The sequence below is a fragment of the Volvox carteri genome, assembly GCF_000143455.1.
Source record: "Volvox carteri f. nagariensis unplaced genomic scaffold VOLCAscaffold_15, whole genome shotgun sequence".
NCBI classification, from domain to species: Eukaryota; Viridiplantae; Chlorophyta; class Chlorophyceae; order Chlamydomonadales; family Volvocaceae; genus Volvox; species Volvox carteri.
The window spans coordinates 1,643,746-1,665,755 of record NW_003307558.1 but is presented as its reverse complement, the minus strand read 5'-3'; the positions used below and the strand labels follow the sequence as shown (position 1 = coordinate 1,665,755).

The 22,010-nt window shown below is 59.0% G+C and overlaps 2 protein-coding genes across 2 annotated transcripts; one reads left to right on the top strand and one right to left on the bottom strand.

Annotated features, from left to right (window-relative positions):
- Window positions 1-303: 303 nt before the first annotated feature.
- On the top strand, window positions 304-3,026 carry VOLCADRAFT_104442 (uncharacterized protein; the record flags this gene model as incomplete). Its single annotated transcript, XM_002949740.1, has 6 exons — window positions 304-708; window positions 964-1,065; window positions 1,353-1,436; window positions 1,903-2,009; window positions 2,427-2,501; window positions 2,868-3,026. Exons 1-6 carry the CDS (start codon window positions 525-527, stop codon window positions 3,024-3,026), a joined length of 711 nt encoding a protein of 236 aa, XP_002949786.1. The 5' UTR covers window positions 304-524.
- Window positions 3,027-3,447: 421 nt separating this feature from the next.
- On the bottom strand, window positions 3,448-21,929 carry VOLCADRAFT_90164 (uncharacterized protein; the record flags this gene model as incomplete). Its single annotated transcript, XM_002949626.1, has 38 exons — window positions 3,448-3,471; window positions 3,549-3,602; window positions 4,116-4,242; window positions 5,111-5,175; window positions 5,586-5,659; window positions 6,004-6,124; window positions 6,210-6,335; window positions 6,508-6,587; window positions 6,974-7,061; window positions 7,338-7,487; window positions 7,792-7,989; window positions 8,553-8,696; window positions 9,125-9,289; window positions 9,762-9,941; window positions 10,139-10,292; window positions 10,654-10,742; window positions 10,935-11,030; window positions 11,279-11,632; window positions 11,840-12,066; window positions 12,378-12,548; window positions 12,900-12,990; window positions 13,497-13,658; window positions 13,798-14,104; window positions 14,448-14,587; window positions 15,091-15,172; window positions 15,555-15,653; window positions 15,797-16,005; window positions 16,329-16,481; window positions 16,995-17,339; window positions 17,678-17,881; window positions 18,257-18,322; window positions 18,620-18,797; window positions 19,149-19,411; window positions 19,740-20,092; window positions 20,562-20,683; window positions 20,942-21,165; window positions 21,540-21,625; window positions 21,722-21,929. 38 exons carry the CDS (start codon window positions 21,927-21,929, stop codon window positions 3,448-3,450), a joined length of 5,979 nt encoding a protein of 1,992 aa, XP_002949672.1.
- Window positions 21,930-22,010: the final 81 nt, after the last annotated feature.

Sequence of the window (22,010 nt, the reverse complement as noted above, 5' to 3'; positions counted from 1 at the left end):
GCGCCTCCGGCGCCTCGACCGCCGGCCGGGCATCCGGCGGGACGGCTCCGACCGAACATGAATATCCTTCCACTCCTCCCTATACCCGAGCCACGGCCAACGGCAACGATAACACCTACAGCCCGGCCGACGACCGTGCCGTCAACTCGTCTCCCCTCCCCGCCGCGTTGCCGCCGTCACAATCCTCTGCATCAGGCCCTACGGCCTTTCCCCAAGCCATCTCCCGCAGCCCTACCCCTCCCCAGGCGCCGCCCGCGGTGGACTCCAGCCAAGATTACCCTCCTGCCCTTGTTCCCGCAGCTGACGTCCAACGCCTAGCCAGCCCAACGCCGCCTGCAGGGCCCCCGGCTTCTGTGCCCCGGTCCCGTCTGGTGTCACTAGATCTACCTACGGAAACGGGAGCGGCCTCTTCGCCTGTCCTGGCTCCACCTCCAGCAGCTACTGCGGCGGCTCCTCTGCTGGCTGGGGTTCCCGCCCTATCCCAGCTCCAGCAGCCGCAGCCGGCCCCGGAGGTGTCTTCAGTAATGCCAGCCCACCTGGAGCAGACTCTGGAGCTAGAGGGGATCTCCCTGGAGCCGGTTTCCAGTCCCATGGCTGCGGTCACCTCGGCGGAACCCCCGGTCTTGGCTGGAATGGATCAGTTGCCGCAGATCATCGCAGAGCTGCCGCCCCAGGGTCCCCCGCCGCTCCATTCGCCGCAGTCAGCAGGCATGTATGACGACTTTTTAGCTGCATCTCACATAAGGGGCTCCCACGCCATCTCCGTTTCCGCCTCCATTTCCTCGGTCTTTCTCTCGATACAACTGCCTGCTGGATTCCCCATGAACCCCATCACTTCATACGTACACACATGACATAAATTCCACAGCGATGTTGTTGTATCCGCGCCGCAACTGTCCTCTGTCCTGTTCCGGGCCCCAGCAACCTGTGCGAAACACGCGGTGTCATGCGCTTTTCGTGCAGGGTCCCGGGCGGCCCCCCAGGTAGATCCGCAGCTGCAGCTAGAGAACCAGCGAATGAGAGAGGAGCTGGGGCAACTGCGGAGGCGCTTGCAAGCGGGGTCGGGTGAGTCTAGCGAAGGGGACCCCAGGGGCCCCGCCTCTTAAATCGCCGGCGCATTCATGGGAGCGGCGCGCCGCAGTAGGTGCAGGTACAGGGCCACCACACACGAGACAGCGGACCGGAGCCCCATGGTCAGCGATGAGGATGTGCGGTTGCGGGACGATTGTGGATGATGCCATGCTGTGCTATAGCGCTGCATACCGTCTCAGCCTTTCAGGCCCTCCCTTCTCTGTGCGCGAGTGATATACCACGCCCAGTAAGTGGCCGCTTGGACATGCCGTACGTTGCAGAGGTACCTGCCGCCTTGGAGCTGGAGAACCAACGGCTGCGGGACGAAGTGGACAGCCTGGTTAGGAAGCTGCAGGTCGCTGCAGGTGAGGGATGAGGTTTTGGCTGTTGCAGGTGACGGGTTAGGTGCGCGAGGGAGTGTGCGCGGTAGTGAGCGCTACAGGTGCATCGGTTGGCTGCAGAGGAACAAACTTTGGAAACCCTTTAGGGGGTGAACTAAAGGGAATGACTTCCCAAAGTCTTCGTCCCCTTTAGTTCCCCTAAAGGGGATGAACCAAAGTCAAAATATCAAACACGTTTAATACAAAAAGCGCTCCTTTTACGCAAAAAAAGTAGGCGCTGTCTCTCCCCATGCATCTTTTCCTTCCCGTGCTCTTGCCCGGGGCCCGGATCGCCCAGCAATAACAAGCCTGGCCACCAGGGCAGTGCCAGCTGCTTAAGCTTCACCGTCCTTGCCTTTCCCTGACCCTTAGCAGCTGCATCATCTGCTGCTGTTCGTAAAATCAAAACAGTTTCCTTCCTGATGGGCGCCTCCCTCTCCCAACCGGCCAGAAGCCTCCAAGGCCGCCGCAGCCTTCAATGGCAGCGGGGTGAACCCGGGTAACACCGCCAACGAGAGCCTCATCCGGCAGCTCCGTGAATTCAACCAGAAAAAGACGGTGAGGTGGGGCGTGATTTTGTTGTATTAGAAGGACGCCGGGATGGCGCGAGGACGCCGTGCATGGGCGCGTTGGATGGAAATCCGACAGGCGTAACAGCAATGCGCATGCAGTACGTTACCAGCGTGCCTTGCCGCAATCCCGGAGTCTCTCTTATCGTTTGGCAACTGCTAGCATGCACGCAAGGCCGGCACTGCGCTCCAGTGCTTTTTCGCCTCCATTTCCCCTTGCGTCGAGTTTTATGCAGGCGACCCTTGGCAGCGAGGTTTCCTAGCTAGCGCTGCCTGCACTGGCGCCTGCTGCCAGCTAGCTCCCCTGACTCGCCAGTCTTCATTCCTTCCTCATGCTCCTGCCGTTGCGTCGTCTGCTCCTCGTGTGCGCCGTCCTCTTGCGCCTCGTCCCCGCATGTGTCGTCAGTCTGAGCTGCAGCGGAAGGCGCAGCAGTCGGAGACGCGGGCTGTCATGGCGGAGGAACAACTGGAGCAGCTGCAGGTGCGCAGGGGCTCGGCTTGATGGATCGGTTGGAGAGTTGAAGAGGGTTGTTGGTTCCGGGCCTCCGGGCCGAGTCGTCAGCTGGTTTGCAATCCTTGAGAGCTACGGTGGGCTTGAGCCCCAATCCCCAGCCTCCCAGGCCCTGTATCCACGACTTCCTGCAGCTTTACTTCCAGCGCTGCATGCGTTGCAACGACGGAATTACATTCTAGTTTGCCGCCACGGAGGGCAAGGCACTTAGAGCACGCACGTCGCCTGCCATGTGCCTGTGTTCTGCGTCCCAGAACCCCGATCTAGAACGTAGTCCATGCCTTGATCCCTACGCTAGGTATCCTGATCCCACACCCCAACGAATGCCTCTTTCAGGCCTACCTAGCAAAGGCCAGCGTTGCCTATCAGAAGGAAATCGTGCGGCTCAGGTCCATCATTGGCCAGATGGAGACGTCGATGGGGGCGACAAAGGCAAGCGCGCTGGGGGCGTGCGGGGATGGGTTTCGTGAGGTGGTGACGGGACTGGCACAATGACCGTAACCAGAACATGCATCTTGACACGTTTGTTTTGGCCGCCGGTGCGGCCTAAAGACGGCGGTATTCAGTAGGGTATGACGGCCGGGCACGACAAGTACCGGGATTGGGCTGGCACACTGTTGCTAGTTGGAATGAAATCTCGTTCATTCCTGTGAACCTCATGTTGAGCTGTTTCTGTCTCCACCATTCAAATACCTTCTGGCTGTGCACGGACCGCATGGTTTGGGACCGCAGGGCAGCTACTTGAACCTGAATCCGTTGGAGGGCGTCGGCGGAGGCGGCACACTGCGGCCTGCGGCGTCGGTTCTGGACGAGTTAGCGACCCGCGGATCGCTTTCGCGCCGCTCGAGTGGACAGGGCCTGGCGATGGTAACGACCCCGCGCGCTTCCCGCAGCGGTGGTGGGACCAGGACTCCCGTCAGTCCGGGTATCTCTCCTTCTCCTGCGGGTGGTGGTGGTGGCGGTGCCACAAATGGTGCTGGAGTTGGTGGAACTAAAGCTGATGACGGCGTCCTGCACCTGCCTGCATTGTAGCTCAGGTAGGCCCGTTTTGGGCCGGTCCTGGTCTTGTACCTGGAACGCAGCCGCACAGTGAAAGGTTGCAGAATGCAGGGAGCGGGCCGCCAGGGGACGTATGGGGTTCACGGGAATTGGAAGCAGCCGCGTGAGCCTTTGGGGTTATGGTGCATGGCCACTTTCGTTACATGTGCGCGTGTGTGACAGCTCGTTTGACAGCCGAAGGAGATCAGCTCCTTCTCAGGTGTGATACATCCACGATGGCTCGTTATTGGCAAACCATTCATCTATTTAAAGTACTGGGGGTTGTCCGCGAATCTCAGGTGTGGGGCTTATGTGCACTCGTTGAAGGGAGCACTTGCTTTCTTTCTGGGCGGCATACGGCACCCTTGCGAGCTTGCTCGTGCGCACGGGAAAGTATCCTAAAGGACAAGTCCATCCGCAGCGAGGGCCCTACCTTCTGAATGCCGCATCGAGTAAGTAAAGGCTCTCGGCCAATGTCCCCTTTCAAAAGGAGGGCAATCCTTTCCAGGAAGCTAGGCAGGATGAACAATAGAGCGAGAACCTCACCGTGGCCGTCGCGTCACGTAACCCTTTCGGGTCGGAATCCCAGCCCGCGGAAGCATGCCGCCTTTGCCGTGAGGTGCCGGTTTTGGGGTTAATTGCCGGTAGGTGGATGTGTGCGGAATAATTGCGGCTGCAGGCACACCTGGCGGGACATGTGTCACGGGCCATAAGATGCTCCCGGTGGCTCGGCCCACGGGATGCGCGATAGGTGATTGCGGAAGGTGATTGCGATACGAGTGGCGATACCTTGTGCCTAGCGGTCTATTAAACGTGCTGGTCAGTGTGGCTTGTCTCAGCGGGATAGAAGTTGGGTTACAAGTCCGCGTGGGATAACGAAGGTGATCGACACAGCAACACGCGCCTGCCTGGTCTAAGCGTTGTCGCACATGGTGAAAGTCTAATTACCGACGGAGGTGTCTGGCGAGTCCGGGCACCCCGTGGAATAGTTTAAATTTTGAGGAGATACCTCTTAAGACCGTCTTGGTTATCGCGGAGTGATCCAAGGAACGGTGACAGCGCACGCCAAAAGAAGTATTCGCTACCAGTACACTGGTGCATCGCTTTACCATATAATTTCTACACGCACAATAACGGGCGATCACCTGGGCCACCGACTATGTGCGCAGTGGACCCTGGTTTGGTCTCTCAGGTATCGAGGTGTGACTACCGCAGGTGCGAGGTACGTGGCCCTTTTCTCAAGGTCCACAGTCGTCTAAAGTCCATCCATCCACACCGTCCAGAATTAAGAATAAAAATGGAATGGTATTTACTACGCACAACACGCGACAACTGCTACAACTGCACATTGACACTGCCCCGTGCTACCGTGCACAGAGTTCCAAGCTCGACTTCCCGTGCTACTCGGACGGAGGTCAGGCATCCTTTCACTCGTGCATTATTTACAAAAGCATGTTAACCTCAAAGCTCACACACAAACGATGCTTGCCCAACAAAATACATGCATATGTGTATACAACGTCATAACTCAGTGTACTCACAAGTTCAAGTCCAAGCGGCGCTTAGCGAATAACGCATAGGCGAATGCACGCCTGGCGCACATCCCCTAGGCCCAGACGCATCGCACGTATTCTGTACGGGCCCGGGGGAGCCCACTGGGCCCTGGAGTAATGCTTCCCAGGCCTTGAATGAAATGCTTCTCGGGTCTTCAATCCTCAAGAGATGCATGGTGTTCCACCATTCCATGAAGCTCGATGGGCGGGCCTTGCAACCCGTGTCTTAACTGTCTATACCGATACAGCAGTACGACTAAGCAACACGGTCATAAGTACAACCACTTGTGCTGTTAATAACATAAGAACGTGTTACATAAAAATACAACCCGACATTATTCACATTGCGACCCCTCCACCCTCCCTGGAACGGCTTACAGAAAAAATATTCGGCTCACACCTGGGAGGTTCGAGTAATCCATTAGCCCCTTATGGCCGCCACGTAAATCCAGATGCAACACACGAAAGCCGCCCCTAGGGGCTCCACGTAGACGGCTGTGGAGAACTTCACCCGCTCGTCGGCGATGCGGTGAATACCTGCAGACGAGGGTTGGCGGACGGGCAGTCAGGTTGGCGAGCTGTGGTGCTGCTGGAGTGAGAAGTGACATGGTTGCCCTGTGTTTGCCGGTATTAACAAAGGGCACCCTGGACAAGGGTGCTTCCCTCTTGACCTGCTTCCTCGGTATTGCTGGCGGCTAGCAGCAGCAGCAGTAGCAGCTGCACGGAGGCATCGGCATCTACATGCCGCCGACATCAGCAATCGCATGCATGACCCGCCGTCGGTACCACCAAGGGTGTCAACTGCCAAGACCTAGCCAGGCCTCAAGCTGCAGCGAGGATATCTACCACCGGTATGCCGTCCTGCCTCGCGTACTCCTCACCTGTGTTTGTGACCGCCTCGCTGACGGCCTCCAGGTAGCGGTCGCTGAAGGACATGGCCAGGATGTGGCCGTGTACCGCCTCAGCTCGGGACTCCCGCCGGATGCGCTCGTTGTGGCTAGCCTGCGCACACGTCCCGCCATCAACACACGCTAACGGTCAAATTAACGACACTGTGTCGCACAGTGGCGTCAGTGGCGGCGCCCACCTGCAGGCCCTGTATGAGCTTGTGCCGCTCGCCCAGGTAGGCGGGCACACCTGTAGGGCCTTTGCCACCCGTCTCCGCCAGCTCTGAACTGGCCTTCAGGGAGGCTGCAGCGATCTTTTCATGAACCTGCAGTAAGCCGGTAACTCGGTAAGCAAACACCCCAGCACCGTGTACCGATGGGGTTCCTGCCACTGGCGAGGGCAACAGCAAGACACAGGCCGCCGAACTAACAGCGCTGCCGGAAGCAACCAGTGGCAGCTCTATCCTGTCCAGTAGCCATATTGCCTAGCACGCCTACCTCGCGCATCTCCTTGAGGAGGCTCTTAAGCAGCCGGGACACCTTATTGTCGGGTTTTGTAACAAAGATAGACCGCGCTTCTGCAGGTGCAGAGGAACAGCGGGAGCAATGAAGAACCGAGAGGTTGGGCGCAACTCTTAGTCGCGCAACGGCTCTTCGCCTCGGACCCGCAAACATCACTCTGCCGTACCGGCAGCCCGGGTAACCACTCTTGCTGGCAGCCTTCCTTTTTCCAAACCTATTCCAGACCGATATTCGCCCACTGAACTTCCAGGCCATAGCCTGTCTGCCCTAACGTGGGCCGTTCCATCCCGAGCATCTAAAATGCCATACTGTGCCAAGGGTCGCATTTGTTGGACGTGCCGTATGGGGAGGCCATGTCAACACGCGGCGCCGCCGGCCCCACGCCCCTCTATCCCCACACACCATAATCCAGGCTTCATACACACCCGAACGCCCCACTCACTGCTGAGCGCCTCCTCCACCCGCTTCTCCACCCGGCTCTCCAGCTCCTCATAAAACCGGCTGTCCAGCTCCTCATACAGCGGAGTGGTCTGCAGCCGCGCAGAGAGAGGGGAGCAGCAACAAACCGTACACGGTGCACAGCGCCCCATCAGTATCAGCGAGCGTGAAAAGCTAAAGAGTAGTCAGGGCGTCGAATTCAAACTTGCTGCTGGATTGCAGGGGCCTATATCCGTGCCACTCCGAGGACTAAAGAAAAGCCGTCGTGCACGCTCCCAGGCCAATATGCCATACAAACAAGGGGCGGTCACATCAGGCCCCGCGCGAACGCACAACCGACTCTGTGGAAGTGCCGTCCCCCCAAGCACCTGCAGGCTGGCGATTTCCCTGGATGGAAGTGCCACTCCAAAGAACGGGTGCCAATCCTTGGCGGCTCCCAGGTTCCATCGCATCTCCCAAGGCCGCCCCGTGGACTGTGAATTCGCCCAGATGTTGGTTCCGTCGTACAGCTGACCCACCTGTGGGCACGAACACCAGGTCCAAAAAGCTAGCATTAGGCGTCAGCTTGTAGCGGCATGGCGGTCGCAGCACGGTGTCCTGGGAAAGCCAAACATAGGTCAACTTGTCGAGCAAGAGTGCATGGCGGACAATTGCACTGGGAATGTGGGACATCTTCTTAACAAGGACAATTATAGACAGTGGCACAAACAGAAGCGTGATAAGCCAGTAGCCTCCTCTCTCCGCTCTTTTCCGATTTCCCCCGCGGCTGCATCACCAGTTTCTTGAATGCCTTCACACGACGCGTGGCGTCACATCACACACCTCGCGCAGCTCCCCCGTGGGGTCCTTCACCGCCATCACGGTGCCGGTCACGGGATTCCATAACCGCAGCAGCGCTAGGTTCAGATCCAGCGCGGGCGGCTGCTGCTGCGGCAGCGAGGAGCTGGCGGCGGGCTGGCCGGTGGTCAGCACATAGTGGCTGCGTGCACCGCAGATGGCGGTGCCCATAACCACGAAACACTGGCGGGTCGTGTCAAGGCAGGGCGGCGGAGGAAGAAGGGCGGCAGACGGGGGGAGAAATCAGGTCCTTCTAAAGGTGGCATTGTTAATCAGGTTTTCACACATGTGGCTGCGCGTGTCGTCTTCAGATGAGGGCAAGGAAACGCTGCCATTTCACTTGCTGGGCCCCTAACCGTCAGGTCTCCTGACCCTGAGGGCAATTCATACGACCTCCCGCATACACTTATTACACCACCCCATGTCCACATACGACCCGAAGCAGGGCGAGGAAATGATGTTCGTCCGCTAAGCAAGGCACGGGCGATGTGCGCGCCGCGACAGGACAGGCTGGGCTGTGTGTCCACCTCAGGGAATGCTAAGATGCGGAGGTCCCCGGACAACAGACAAGCAAATGCATGACACCATCCACCACAGCCACCTTAAAGGGTGCAGGGCTGCAGAGCTGCATGCAGCTGCCGCCCCAGCCCCGGTCACACACATTTCCTCGGTTTCGGCCCCAGGAACCAGAGACTGCGACACAGCCCTCCCGCCGAAATCTCAAAACAAATGTTGCAAGGCCGCACCTGCAATCCCAGCTGCAGGAAGTAGCCCGCCAGCAGATGCGCGTGCTCCTCGAAATCCCCCCCAGTCAGGTGCAGGAACTCCGCATTGGTGGTCCAGATATCGTTGCGTTGCTTCTGGATCCCCACGTCCTCCATGTACGGCAACTGTACGGAAGTACGGTGTAGGCGGGCATGCGGGTGCGCCAGTATGCGGTCCACAGATATACATAAAGCGAGGAGTATCAAGTGTGTCTTTTGGGGGAAAGCTCGTTACGTATTTACACGATGCGCCCGTGCCGTCTGCGTACATCGCGTTTTCTCACTCCACCTTTGCCCAAGTTTTGGTCCTAACACAGCAGCGCAAATCCGCAAAAACCGCAGCGCAAATCCCCGGTGTGCATAGTACTTGCTTTGTGTCCCAGCGTGAATGGCTTTTCCTTTCCTAACACACGATAAGCCAACCTAGGCTTCCTACTCCAAAGTCCAAACTCAACAAGCACCCAGGCAGGCAAGTGGGCAGGCAGGCAAGTGGGCAGGCAGGCCCTGTTCCAGCCCTGACCCCAGTGCACTGGGTCAAGGACACAGCCACTCACGTGTGCCACGAACCGGGCCACCTTGAGCATCAGAGCCTCCACACCGCCCGCCGCCGCCGCGTCGCCGCCCGCTGCCACCAACTGAGCCAGCGGCGGTGGCAGCGGCATCGGTGCGATGTAGCGGCACACCAGGACGGCCGCGCCGTCCGCGTCCACCGCCATGACCTGATCGCCAACACGGCCGACAAGACACAGTAATTTCGGGAAAAGTATTCACGAAGGGAGCTGCCGGCATCATTGTTGATCCAAAGGAGAGGAACACGACTCCGGGTTAGCAAGTGAGGGCCGAGGCCGGGAAGTCCTACCTGAGGCGGGATATGGGCCTCTCTCCCATGGGTCCTTCTCTCTGGCTGTCGCTTTTCCCGCTCTAAATCCTTCCCTTCCTCACGGTGCTCCTTCAATTCGGCCCCAAGCCAAGACGATTTCCCACCGTGTTTCCCAATCACGTGTTTCCTGCGCTCCTGGACTCTACCCGCTGGCCGTGTCAAACTCAGGCGGGCCGACCTAACTTGCCCAGCTCGCCAACCCAATCGATAGAACTTCCTGCCAGCTCCCGGTGGCGCTACCCTCCCCCTTCCCCCCAATCCTCGTACTCCAGTCCATATTCATCATCCATCTGCCCCCAGTCCTCCCGCACCTTCAGGATCCGCGATCGGCACTCGGGTCTTGCCAGCAACGCTGCCAGCCACTTTTGCGCATGCCGGTTGACCTGCGCCTGCTCTGAGCTGGTGACCCGCTCATCCAGCTCGCCGGCAGGGGCAGCCAAGCGCGGGCGCATGGTCATGTGCAGCGTCAACGTGGCCGGCCGGTCGCTCGTCTGCGAGAGCAGTCGACAAACGGTTTATGACCATCGTTGCACTCGGGCCAGTACGCGGACCGGTATGGTAGCGTGAGCAAGGCCAGGGGGATAAGTATGAGCCACCATGGGGAAAGACGGGGGCTAAACCCCAAGGATGATTGTGGCAGGTGGCCAGGTTATAGATTTTAAGAGCGCTGCCGCCGGCTTGGGCTTACCTGCACGTACCCGAGCACCACGGGCGGTGCTTCCAGCTTGAATGTCCCCTCCAGCACCTGCAGCTGGTAAACGGCGGACAGTGGCACCCGGACGCAGCCTAGGAAGCGCCTCTCGCGCTCGGGCAGACGCACGGGGTCACCCAGCTCCTCATCCCTGAAGGCGCAAGGGCAGGCAGACGGGGACGGAGACGTGGAGCGAGAGCGACGGAGAGGAATAGCATGGTCAAGGAGAGGGCTAGCAACGCAAACGACTGGCAGTACGTAGGCAGTTCCCGCAGAGGAGGGGGGGGGAGGTGCTCGGTGGTGGGGTAGGCATTGAGGTTTAAGAGGCCCGGGGTCTGGCGTGAAGCGGGATTACCGAACTGGGTACTAGCTGGGTTACCAGATGCGGACGTTGCCGCAGCCAATGCTAATGGCGGGGTTGAGGTGTAAGATCGCACCGTCGTTCCAAGCAGGGATGCTTCCCAAACCGTCCAAGACCCTGACCTCGTGCAGACAGCAGGGGTGCATCTTACCCTGGCCTACGTCGCCGCGTAGTCGCCGCTTCAGAGGGATCTACGATCAACTCGTCGAAGACGTTGAGGGTGATGAGGTCGTTGTTGGCCTTAAAGAGGAGGTAAGAGGAAAGTTAAGGCAGCAACATCGGCAGCGGCAGGTCAGTGGCAATGTTAAGGCCAGAAGCTAAGGCTGTTGTCAAACAGCGGCGTGAGCAGACGCCAGGAGATGGTAGGCGACTGGCTTTCTCTGACCCCGAGAACACGTGCGCCTTGGCGGCCCGTCAGGGCCCCTTGCCCACCTGCAGTGCGCTGGGGCTGGGCTCCAGCCCCGAGCCCTCCTCGGCACCCTTCTGCTGCTGGTCGCTGCCATCGTCTCGGAAGACATCCAGGTCAATCTACACAGCAAGGCAAGATCCAACGGAGAAGCACAATTCCACGAGGTTTGAGTTGAAGAATGCAATGGTGCAGGAAATAACGTAGCATTTGGATGTGCAGTAAATGCACCGGGCAAAGCATTGAGGCGTGGCGTGCATCCCGGCCTAGTTCCTAGAAGGAATTTCTCCGCCTTCCATTTTAAAGGCAGGCCCAGGGAAGCGATCAGCCACTAGGGCCTGCCCCAAATCCAATCCACCCGAAACCATACCTGTTCGTTAAAAAGGGGAAACTCCCCGGGCACTGCCTCCGTCCGCCGAACCAACGATCGGAATCGAACCTCAACGAAGCAGTTGCGCTGCTGCGTCTCTCGGTCGGTAGCGCTCAAGAAGCCCTCCTCCGTCTGTCCGTCGGCGTCATCGTAACCGCCGCCGCCGCCGCCGCCGCCGAAGCGGCCCTGCCGCCGCGGAGTGCGGCCGCGGCCCCCACCACCGCCAGCGGCCCCGTATCCGGCCCCACCGCTGCCAGTTCCTTCATTGACCATCCTGGCGGGTAGGTTTGCGGCTCGCTGGACAGTCACCATGAGCTGCGTCTCCCGGGGCACCGACGTCATGATCGACTTGACCTGCACAACAGTTTTGGGAACGGTGCTGGGGATTTAGGGTCATTGCCGGAACACGTCTGCCGCGGTGCTTCTCCGCCCGCGCGGCGCCTTTCCTCCCCCAAACCAACCTCCCCCGTGCCTATCCCTCCCTTCCCTCCACCATCTCGCCCAGCAAAGCCTGACCTCAGATCTTCATTTTTTTCTCTCCGCCCGCCTTTTTATCCTTACCAGCTTCCTGGAGCGCTTTAGCGGTCTCCGTGGCGCCAGCAGCTGCGTGATGACACCTAGTTCCAACTTGAATTGTGGCAACGGCATATCGTTGACCACGTCTTCGGTGCGAAAGCGCCGAGCCATCAGCAGACCGCCGGCCACACGGGCAGCGGCGGTGCGTACACGCAACGCAAAGGCACGGATGCGCTCCTCGCGCTCCTTAATGGCGTTGCTCAGCAATGCACCTTGGGTGAGGAGGTGAGGAGGGGATTTTAGGTAGATAATGCAAGGACGACTCGGTGAAGTGCGGGCAAAAGGGGCGAAAGGGAAGGATAGGAAAATACATCCATTTGAGACATCCAGCGACTGTAAAGACGCCTGCAAAAGCCGCAGACCATTATGGGAAATGTACAACTGTGCGTCGTAGGAAGGATTCAATCCTGAGGGAGGGACGGGGAGTGGACAAAGAAGGGATGCACATAGGAGGCCCCCAAAATGCCCTCAGTCCTCCAGCTGCCATCCCAAAGCCTACGCTAGCCTGCCAACCCTAACCCACCAATCTGGAGCTGCATGGCCTTCTCATGTCGCGCCATCATGACACGGGCCAGTGCCAGCTGTGTGCCCTCGCTGGCTTGCTCCAGCAGCGCCAACTGATCCAGGTATTGGTTTTCCAGCTTGTCCGTCTCGGCAGCGGTCAACGGTGCGGGAATGGCCACCGAACGAACGCCTGTGTGCCGCCGCAGGCGCAGCATGGACAACAACAAGGATAACAAGAACAAAATAAGAGCAAGGTCGTAGGCGATAAAAGCGGAATTTGGGTTCGTGAAATGGGGAAGAGGAGCTTGACACTCCACTTTGTCGTGAGGTGAAAGCGCGTCCAGCCAGGAGCTGAGCCATCCACCATCAAGCCGGCCTCCAATCTCCCTAATGCCATCAAGAGCTACAGGCGAATCCGGCACGAGCGCATCCTGCGTGGACCTCCGCTTCTGCCCATGGCTATCGTCCTCCCTCCTCGCTCCCTCCCTCCCTGGACGCCTCCGTCCTGCCCCCTAGCGCCCCGCGGACTTGCAACTCGCACCTTTAAGCAGGCTCCTGTCCGGGGCGCGGTAGATGCCCGCCAGCCAGCGCCGCTGGAGCACGTTCATGCGCCTGGCAGCCGCGCGGTCCTCCTGCCAATACCGGGCGGCAGTACAGAACCCCATCCGACGGGGAGGACAGATCGTATTATGAAAGCCGTCAGGAGCGGGGAAGGTGATGATGAGAACACTGATGTTGCTACCTTGCTACCGTCTCACTAGGAAGTCGAGATGCAGCGTTCCTTGAGCGTTGAGGGGTGTGAAAGCTCTGCCTGTCCACTGGTTGGACCACGGTGATTTGGAGCCGGGGGCGAGGCGGTGGTATCTTCGGCAGCGATTCATAGGTTTGAGCAGCGAACGGGCAGCAACGGCGAGACTGCGTCACCATGCTTTTCCACGCAATGGCCTCCATTGCCATTGCCGAGGAGGGCTGTGACGAAGACATGATGCCCCTAAGAGTTAGTGCGAGCAATGAGGAGCTGGAAGTACAGCGAGATGGGGCAGCAACGTAAGGCCTAACGCTAAAGGCACTAGGCACCAGGTATTCCCCAAAGCACCGCCATATCGCTGATCACCGGGGCCGATGCAGGTGCGCTCACCCTCATTGCCACGTCCGGGAATATGTCCAATCGGAACAGGTCGCCCAGGGCGCTGGCGTTGGCCTCGTGTGTCTTTAGCAGCTCCAGGAGAGGCGCATTGCGCGGGTCGTTGGGGTCAATCACGTGCTCATTCAACCAGCGCATGATCTGCGCGCGGTTGGCCTGCGGTTGACGAGCGGACGGCGTAACGAGTCAAGAGATGTGCTGTGTAAGATGAGAGAGGAGATATGGCCGAGGTGAGGATTACCGTTTTGTAGGCACCAGCTTTATAATCCAGATAGACACCCTTCCACAGACGCACCTTGCCGCCTATCCGCTCCGCCGCTCGGCGCAGCATACGGTCGATAGGCACCGACGCGCGTGGTGGCATCAGGCTCTTGCCCGCCTCGATGTCGTTCCAGGTCGCTGCTGCCGGCTGGCCCCGCAGCGGGCTGTTGGCGGCGGTCCGCTCAGCCAGCGGGTTGTCGTACGTGATGACGGCGTTGGGCTGTACCGTGTCAGCCAGGCGGCTGCCGGGTGGGGTACGATCCGAAACCCAGCCGCACCGCACGTACATGACGCCGGCTGGGAAGATGGTATTGAAGTTGTAAGAGGAGTCTTGGAATTGGCTGCGGGCGGGGAAAGGGAGAGAAGGAGCCCACCGAGCATGCATGTGCGGTGTCAGGGGTAGTAAGGGCCATTAGAGGGGCTCGCGCATCTGTCTATAGCCCCTCCAAGGTGTGACACGACAACTGACGACAGCGTCGCCGCTCTCCAGCCGACCGCCACATACATACCAACACACACACACACCCAGAGCGAGAGGTGCGCCACTAAACCTGTTACCAAGGACCATGACACCAAACAAAGAACCACCCAAGTACATTCAAACCGAACGGTCCATTCTTAAATCGATTCCGACACGTATACAGCTCCCGACCCTATGGAGCTCCAATCTAAGCGGCAACGCACGTGTCGGGCATGAGTGGCACAGGGCCGGGGCCCTGTGTTGGCAGTCGCGGCCGCAACGGCGTCAGTGCCGTGAACTGGTAGGGTCGCGCCTGCGCGTCCACATGGGCGCTCCCCGCTAGGCCCGGGATGGCGATGTACACCTGCATGAAATGAAAAGACACCAGCGGGAGGAACACACAAGCGCCACACAGGCGTGCAGGAACCCCGCCTCGCGCTTTCCGAACGAAGAATGCGTGGAATGTTGGACAGGCTGTACCGCACGCGACTAGCAAGGCCTTCTCCCTTTTCCTCCTGTTTGCTACACCAGAACCCATTCCACCAAACGATCCATTTGACCGCGAAAACGCGATTGGCGGGTGCGGTGAAAGGGGATGTGCAGGCCCGCGACAAACGGCTTCTTGACCCGTACCCGGGACCATGGCGACCCACCCTAGGCCCGGAAATCTGCTTTGCATGTACTTCGCTGCTCATCTGCACCCTGCCTTATTCGAGCTGACGACGTTAGAACGCTGAACGGTCGCCGACGCAGCCCTCCGCCGCAACACAGGGGCGCAGGCTACGCTGCAGCTCTCCTATAGAGGATTTTCTCCTCAGGAATACGCGTTCAGTTTTTCGCGGTAAATAGTGCAAAGGCTCGGCGCACCTGCCCGATGTAGCTGTCCCGCAGCGTGTGGCGCTCGAACAGCATGGCGCTGATGGACTCAGGGAAACGGGACACCTGGATGCTGCGGTTGAGCAGGTTTTGGCGGGTTAGGAGGAGGTCAGGCGTTTGCATGCTGCTTTATGCGGTGTGTATGTGCATACCGTGGAGAATGCCTCTATATTAAATGTGCCCTATATTTGTGATGGCTGCGCAAGACGGCAGGAGGCGGCTGTCGTGCTTTGCTTCTCGCCCGCTCGAATGTGTGCTCGAGGCGGGCCTTATCAATGCGATGTGTAAGAGGCGATAGGGCAGGGATTGGACTATGTTTATGTCCGCAGGAAACCATAGTAGCTCCTGCGAAGGTTCCCAATGAGACCTCTTTTTGTTGATCAAGCCATGGCCCACTTGCCTCTTCCGCTGTAGCCAACCAAACAGCCCCTCTTCAGTAACCCCCGATGGCTTACGTGAAGGTGTCTTTAAAGTCGCCCGCGAAGTTGTCGCCCAGCGAAGCAACCTCGGATGAGTCCACGTAATAGTCGTTGACGAACAGCTTCACGTAATACCTGCTTGGGTTTGGCCGGGTAAGGGGATGTGTTCTCCAACTACGAGCAGTAAAAACGGTGCTGCCTGAAGCAGAAACGAAAGCAAATAGAGTTCCGCGTAGACAACTCTCCAAAATATTGGAAGGACTATCAATTTTCCTCACCTGCCCTTGCTGCCCTGCTTCAGGTTCGGCTTGGGCGGCAGCTGTGGTGGCGGGGGCTGAAATGGCGCCACTGGGAAGGGCCCTCCGCCAGGCTGCTGATACTGCTCCTGCCCTGGCTGCGCCGACATGACCATCGGCATTTGCTGCTGTGGGTCCCTTTGGCTGATGGTCAAGATGGGTGACAGCTGAGGCATCCGGCTCACGAAGATCTGCGGCCGCAGGCGAATGGACGCGAAAAATGACTCCTCACGCAAGGGGATGCTACGGGGACGCGAAGCCTGAAGCTTTCATCCATATTTTAAGCCCTTAAACCCGCAACCGTTCACCTACTCACCAACATGTTCTGTGTTGTAGCTCTTTGCTTACATACACGGCCTGCGTGCGCGCCAAGAAACTGTGCATCCCTTCCATGGCTTAAAGCGTTCCCCCCAACTACACACCAGCCTGGTGGTAGTTGCATTCCTTAACCCCCCGTGTTTTGGCATTAGTTGATGTTCCCCTCTGCAATGCACAGATGAGTCCAAACACGCACCTGGCCTTTCTTCACCATCTCCGCCGCCTTAATCTGCAGCTCCAGCTGCTCCTCGCTGGTCATGGACACACGCCGAGGCGCACGACCCACCAGCGCCGCCTGCTCTTCCACCGCCTTCAGGTCGGCGTCCTCGGGGTCTGCCGAGGGCCGGTTCTGGGAGGCGAAAAGGGCGGCGGTGGTGACGTAGGAGCTTAGAGCTTTAGTGCGCAGCCGGATGTATGGGGGAAACAGAGGTTGGCGGTAAAGCGATAGTAGGCGTGCGTGTGTTTGCACAGCACCACAGCACAATATGAAAGGATGGGGGGTTGTCCCGGCGGAACAGACGGAGGTCTGCTCCCATATGCCGTCACGCAATTCAGTTCCGTGCATTTAAATGATGCTGCAAATGCGCATCAGTGCACAGCGTGCCCTACACTCAGCCGGAGACCATGTCCACCCAAATGCATGGACCCTCTCCTCTACACCACCACCTTCGCCCGCAGTGATATGGTATTGCCCCTGGGGAAGCGGCCCATCCGCAAACCTCCCGGGATCCTCGAATCCATCCGAGTACCGATGGCCTGTATCAAAGCATACATGTGCTATGCGTGCGAACGTCACTATAGCTCCCTCGTCCCTGGCCGCTATCTTCGCTTCCACTGCCTCCATTGGGAAACCGGCACTCACCTTCAGTGACTCCAGACGCGCAATGACGTCCGCCAGGGCAGCCGCGTGCGCCGCACACGTGCTCTCACAGCGCCGGATCCGGAACACAAACGGCTTCTGTGCTGTCGCCGTCGCGGCAGCCAGTGGGTCCATAAGCCCCGAATATCCGCCCATGCCCATGCCCGATCCAAGAGGCGCTATCCCTTGTCCGGCTGCGCCAATCTTGGGGCCCGGGTTGACTTGGGGCAGCGGGAAATCGGCCATGTCCGGCACGGGCAGTGGCTCCGGAAACTTGGGCAGCCCCGCGATCTCCTCCATCTCAGCCGCAACAAGCAGCACGTCCAGGCGCTCCCGCGTCAGTTCGCCCTTGGCACCAAGCAAAACAGGTTGCATGGAAAGGAAGCATTGGCAAGGGGAGAGGGACTGCCACGCATATCGCCACACCGGGTCGACGCCTATGCTCGAACGCCCTGGTAAAACCTATGAAACCTTATCCAGGTCCCACATTCTTGCAACCCCAAGTCCGCTGCAGCCCCATCAGCACCTGGCCTGTGGGCGGCGAGCACCAGAAGCCTTCCCAAAAGATCCAAATCCATACTAAACATAGGGGCAGGCACAACACCAATGTTATCCCAAATCCAGCTCTAGGAACATAGCATAGCAGCATCAGGAACAGCGAAGGCGAATCATCGCGTCTCGCTCACCCCGCCCGCCCTCGTGCGACACGTTACCTGCTGCCATGCTAGCTCCTGCGGCGGCTTGGTTTGCACCGTGAGCTCCAGGTTGGTGAGGGCGAAGCCCTGCTGGCGCCGCAGCCCCTGGATCTGGCCATAGAGCTGTTCTATCGATCGCACTGTTCGGGTGAGCAGCGCCTCCTCTTCCTCCTTCAGCTGCCGCATCTCGGCCACCTGCGGGTGGGGCCAGGCGCACGGCAGGCAGGTGCGAGCTATTCTGTTGGCATTTCCTTTTCCTTTCCGGTGTGTCACTTCGTCAATGGATTCAAGGCACCAATTCGTGCCCAGCAGCGAGAAGAGGATTGAATGGACAGGTTGGTGTGCGGGAGCTGACCATAGGTATGTGGAGCGGAGGCCCACAGGCCGCGTGGCATGCCGTGAGAGCGAGAACACGGTGGCGCAACCGTGTGTTGCACACAACACACGGAACTTGAAGCATGCTACTTGTGCGGACGCAGCAGGCGCACATCATTATCGGACTAGTATCCAGTGATTGAACCCGGTGCGCCATCCTAGAAACTCTTCAACAGCTTCCTGCCCAATACTCACCTCGCGCTCAATCTTCGTGAGCATAGCGTACGCGTCCAGGACCTCATCGCTTTGTGCCTCCGTTGCCTGCATTACCCAGATGCATTAGCACAGGCGCGCACACAGGGTTGCGCAAGCTAGCCTCCTTGTAGAGCGGAACATAAGCATTCCTGCCCACCAGCACCTGCCCACGCAATCTGAGCCGGCAGCCGCCCTATCTATAGCAGATACCAGACAGGTGACGCAGCTCAAACCTGCCATGCCGCGACTTTGGCTCCACTAAAAGCTGCAAATCCGCATGAACCTGGCATGAATCCGCATGAGCCGGACAAGTCCTGGCAGCCCTCGGTCGGCGCACGCGGCACCCTGGCCTCTTGGACGCACCTGCAGCGTGAACAGCTTCTCCCGGGCGCCCAGCATCGAGTCCTCCAGCGCTGCCAGCTTGTTGGCATAGAACATGACCAGGCCCACCGCCTCACGGCGCTTGAAGTCGCGGAACATCGCCAGCAGCCGGGCGGCCTGTTCACGAGACACGGGGACACGTTCTTGTTGTCGTTTGGACCTCCGAGTAAGACGGGTGCGCGGACCTGGGAGCAATCATTGCGTGGACTGGCAGTCAGGTATGTCTGCTAAGTCCCGAAAAAAGCAAGGCGCTTCCATTTATATTATTTGCACACGGAAACACGCGTCCAGGATCAGTAAGATGTCCGAACCGTGTAGCCTTTCCGGACTCTGTTAGCTTCACACGCACATCAAAAAAAACGCCCTCGCTACCGCCAGAACTCGCAGCCGCGGCCGATATCACGCAGCCCGGTGCCAATCTTTGGGCAGCCTTGCAAGCAATGACGGCGACTTGCAAGCAGCAGTCCTGCAACCCCGGTCCCGCCGGTACTCCTCCTCCTCCTTTTCTTACCCCTGCCATAACCCCCATGCGCCGCCCCAGTCCCAACGCCATGATCGCCCAGGACCCCAGGAGACCTCCCTAGACCCTACCAACAGGTCCTCTTGTGCCATGGCGGGGTGCACCAGGAACTCCAGTCGACCCAGCTCAATGTCAAGTCGGTACAGCCGGGACTCGCCCCGCAGCGAGGCGGCCTTCACTGGCCGCCGTACGTATGTGCGGATAATCTCTTTGTCCTGGTCGTAACGCCGCGCGGGCCGCTCACGACCGGGCCGCTGCCGGGCGCACATACGACATAAGCCAGGCAGAGGGCCCAAAGGGAAAATGGTTCAAACACTCAGCAAAGAGGATTGCAAGCGGGCGAGGGGCAGCCAGGCGGCGGCGCATGTATTCGGCGACACGGGAAGATGTGGAAGCTCGTAGTGCCTTGTGCAAATGCTGCTTAGGCAACACCCGCAGCGGCAAGCGCCTACATGATGGCTTTTTAACGCATAGACCGAAAGGTCAGGAGAACCGGTCGGCATAGATCTGTGCGCTCGGCCCACGACCTTTCCCTTTCCCTGGGCCCTCGCCGCTTCCTCCTCCCTACCCTGCCCCTATCACCTTGAGAGGGTCGGGCACATACACCATCAGGCCATTCTCGTCAAGCCATTGGAAGGCGTACATGGGATCCATGATTGTCGCATGCGGCGGGACTATGCGCGGGTCAAACCCGGCAACGGGGTTCGGATCGACAGGCTGTAATTCCTGTTGCATGGGCTGCTGCTGCTCAGCTCCAGAACCTTCGGCGTCGGTTCCTGCGGCCTGCAAGGATGCCTCAGCGGGCTGCCCCGGCTGCAGCTGTGCTTGGGCGGTTGGCTGCGGCGGTGGCAGCTTGAGCACCTCTGATCGCTGCTCCTGTGTGCCGCCCTCGCCCTGCTGGCCCTCCGGCTCCTCCGTCACCGTTGGCAGGTTACCTACCGGCCACATATTCACAGCCCGACAAACGCACGATAGCAATACGAGTCTCATATGACGCAGTAAGTATGCCAAGCTGGATTGTCATTTCAGTGAATAATCAAGTCTCAGTACAATGGATTGATGCAGCAGCGGAGAGGGGCTCGGAAGTGTTCAAGTGTTGGAAACGATTCCCGACCTGACGGCTCAGGCGCCTGCCAAACTTGCCCACAGGTCAACCTTGCAATGCCGTCCATGCCAACGATGGGCCGTGCCCACCTGCCCAGTTCATGCATGCACACCGTGATGAACGATGAACAGCATGCCGCGTGTTACAACCCCTGTGCCGCAACCACAGCGACCTAAGCCCAGCATTTAGGTCATTTAACAAGTGTCATTTAACGAAAACCAGAGAATGCGCGGCCCCCTACCGTGAGCAAGGCAGCGCCTTACCCATGCTTCAAAATTAAACCAACTGCGCACACTTACCGACGGTTATTAGTTGCTGTTGTTGCTGCTGCAGCTGCTGCTGCTGCCTCCGACGCTCCATGATGGCCACCTGCTGCTCCGCGGCTGCGGCGTCACCGCTGTCCATCTGGGCCAGCAATGCCCTGTACCGTAGCATGAAGCCAGCATAATACTCAGCACGTGCGTTGAGATGCAACACCCCAGCATTGCGCAGTACTAGTCATGAAGCGTTACTGGATCATGGTGTGGACACGGTTTATACGGGCGCGTGAGCTAGAAATGGGATAGCAGCGGGATTTGCCACCGCCATGTCAGGCTCATCGCGCGTCCCTGGCCGCAACATAGCCACAGACACCGTCCGACGGGCTGCCCACGGCATCCCAACCTGCCCCTCCACTCACTTCTCCAGCGGTGCGCCTTTCGTGATGCGCTGTTCCATTTTGTTGAGAGAGTGCTCCGACAGCACGCACTGGAGCTCGCGGAAAAGGCCCAACTCCTCGCGCGCGAAGCGCCCCTCACGCAATGCCGTCAGGCGCTCCGGAAGTGGCATTGGAGCGCCGCTGATGCGGCTCACGTCAAAGGTAAGCAGCACGCTGGCCGCCACGGCAGGCGAGTCGGCTCGGTGCTGATTTTTTTCGTTCGTAGGATGGGAAAGAGAGGGAGTGCGGGACATATGTGGGACAGGCGAAGTGGCGACATGGAGCCATTTGGGTCCATCTGGACACTACAGAAAGGGGAACCAGGATGCCAGGCGGCTTAACATAGATTGCAAGCCCAGCCAGCCAGCCAGCCAGCCGGAACCATGTATTGCAGATGGCACGGTGCGGGAAAGCCCAGCAATAATAACTGCTTGCCCTGGACACGCAATAGCGTGCCTCAGCAGCCCGACTTGTGGGTCTTTCCTCTATTCAATAAGCATCCCTGCGCCCGTAGGAAAACACCCGCCATGGCCGTTGCCCTTCCCTTCCACGCGCCGCCCTTTTAGCCTTCGTAACGCACCGTGTAGCTCCGTTCATAGGACACCACGGCGACCTGCAATGGATCTTTGTCCGACAGATTGGCAACTGCTGCCTGCTGCGTGCTATCTGTGAAAGGTGTAGGCCCGCCGCCTTGTGTGAAGCCAACTTGGGATCCAGCCTGCGAACCTTGCTGGCCATCTTGCTCCTCGATTGGCTGCCTACCTGACTCAGGGTCCTGGGGTGGCCCTGCACCTGGCTGCTGCTGCTGGCCCTGTTGGCTTTGGCCTGCGGGATAACGTTCGTGGCGAATTGCACGGCAAAAGGAGACAGCCATTCGAAGTGGGTTGTGGGTTAGCTGGTCTACGTAGCTTTTTGTTAACGTGAAGCCCACGGCATCTATGGGTTGCATCTGGACGCGTACCATAGGCATACTAAGACGGAACACGGGGGATCAATCATGTGTTTGCGGGGAATCAAATTATTTGCGGGGAATCAATTATTTTGCTTAAAA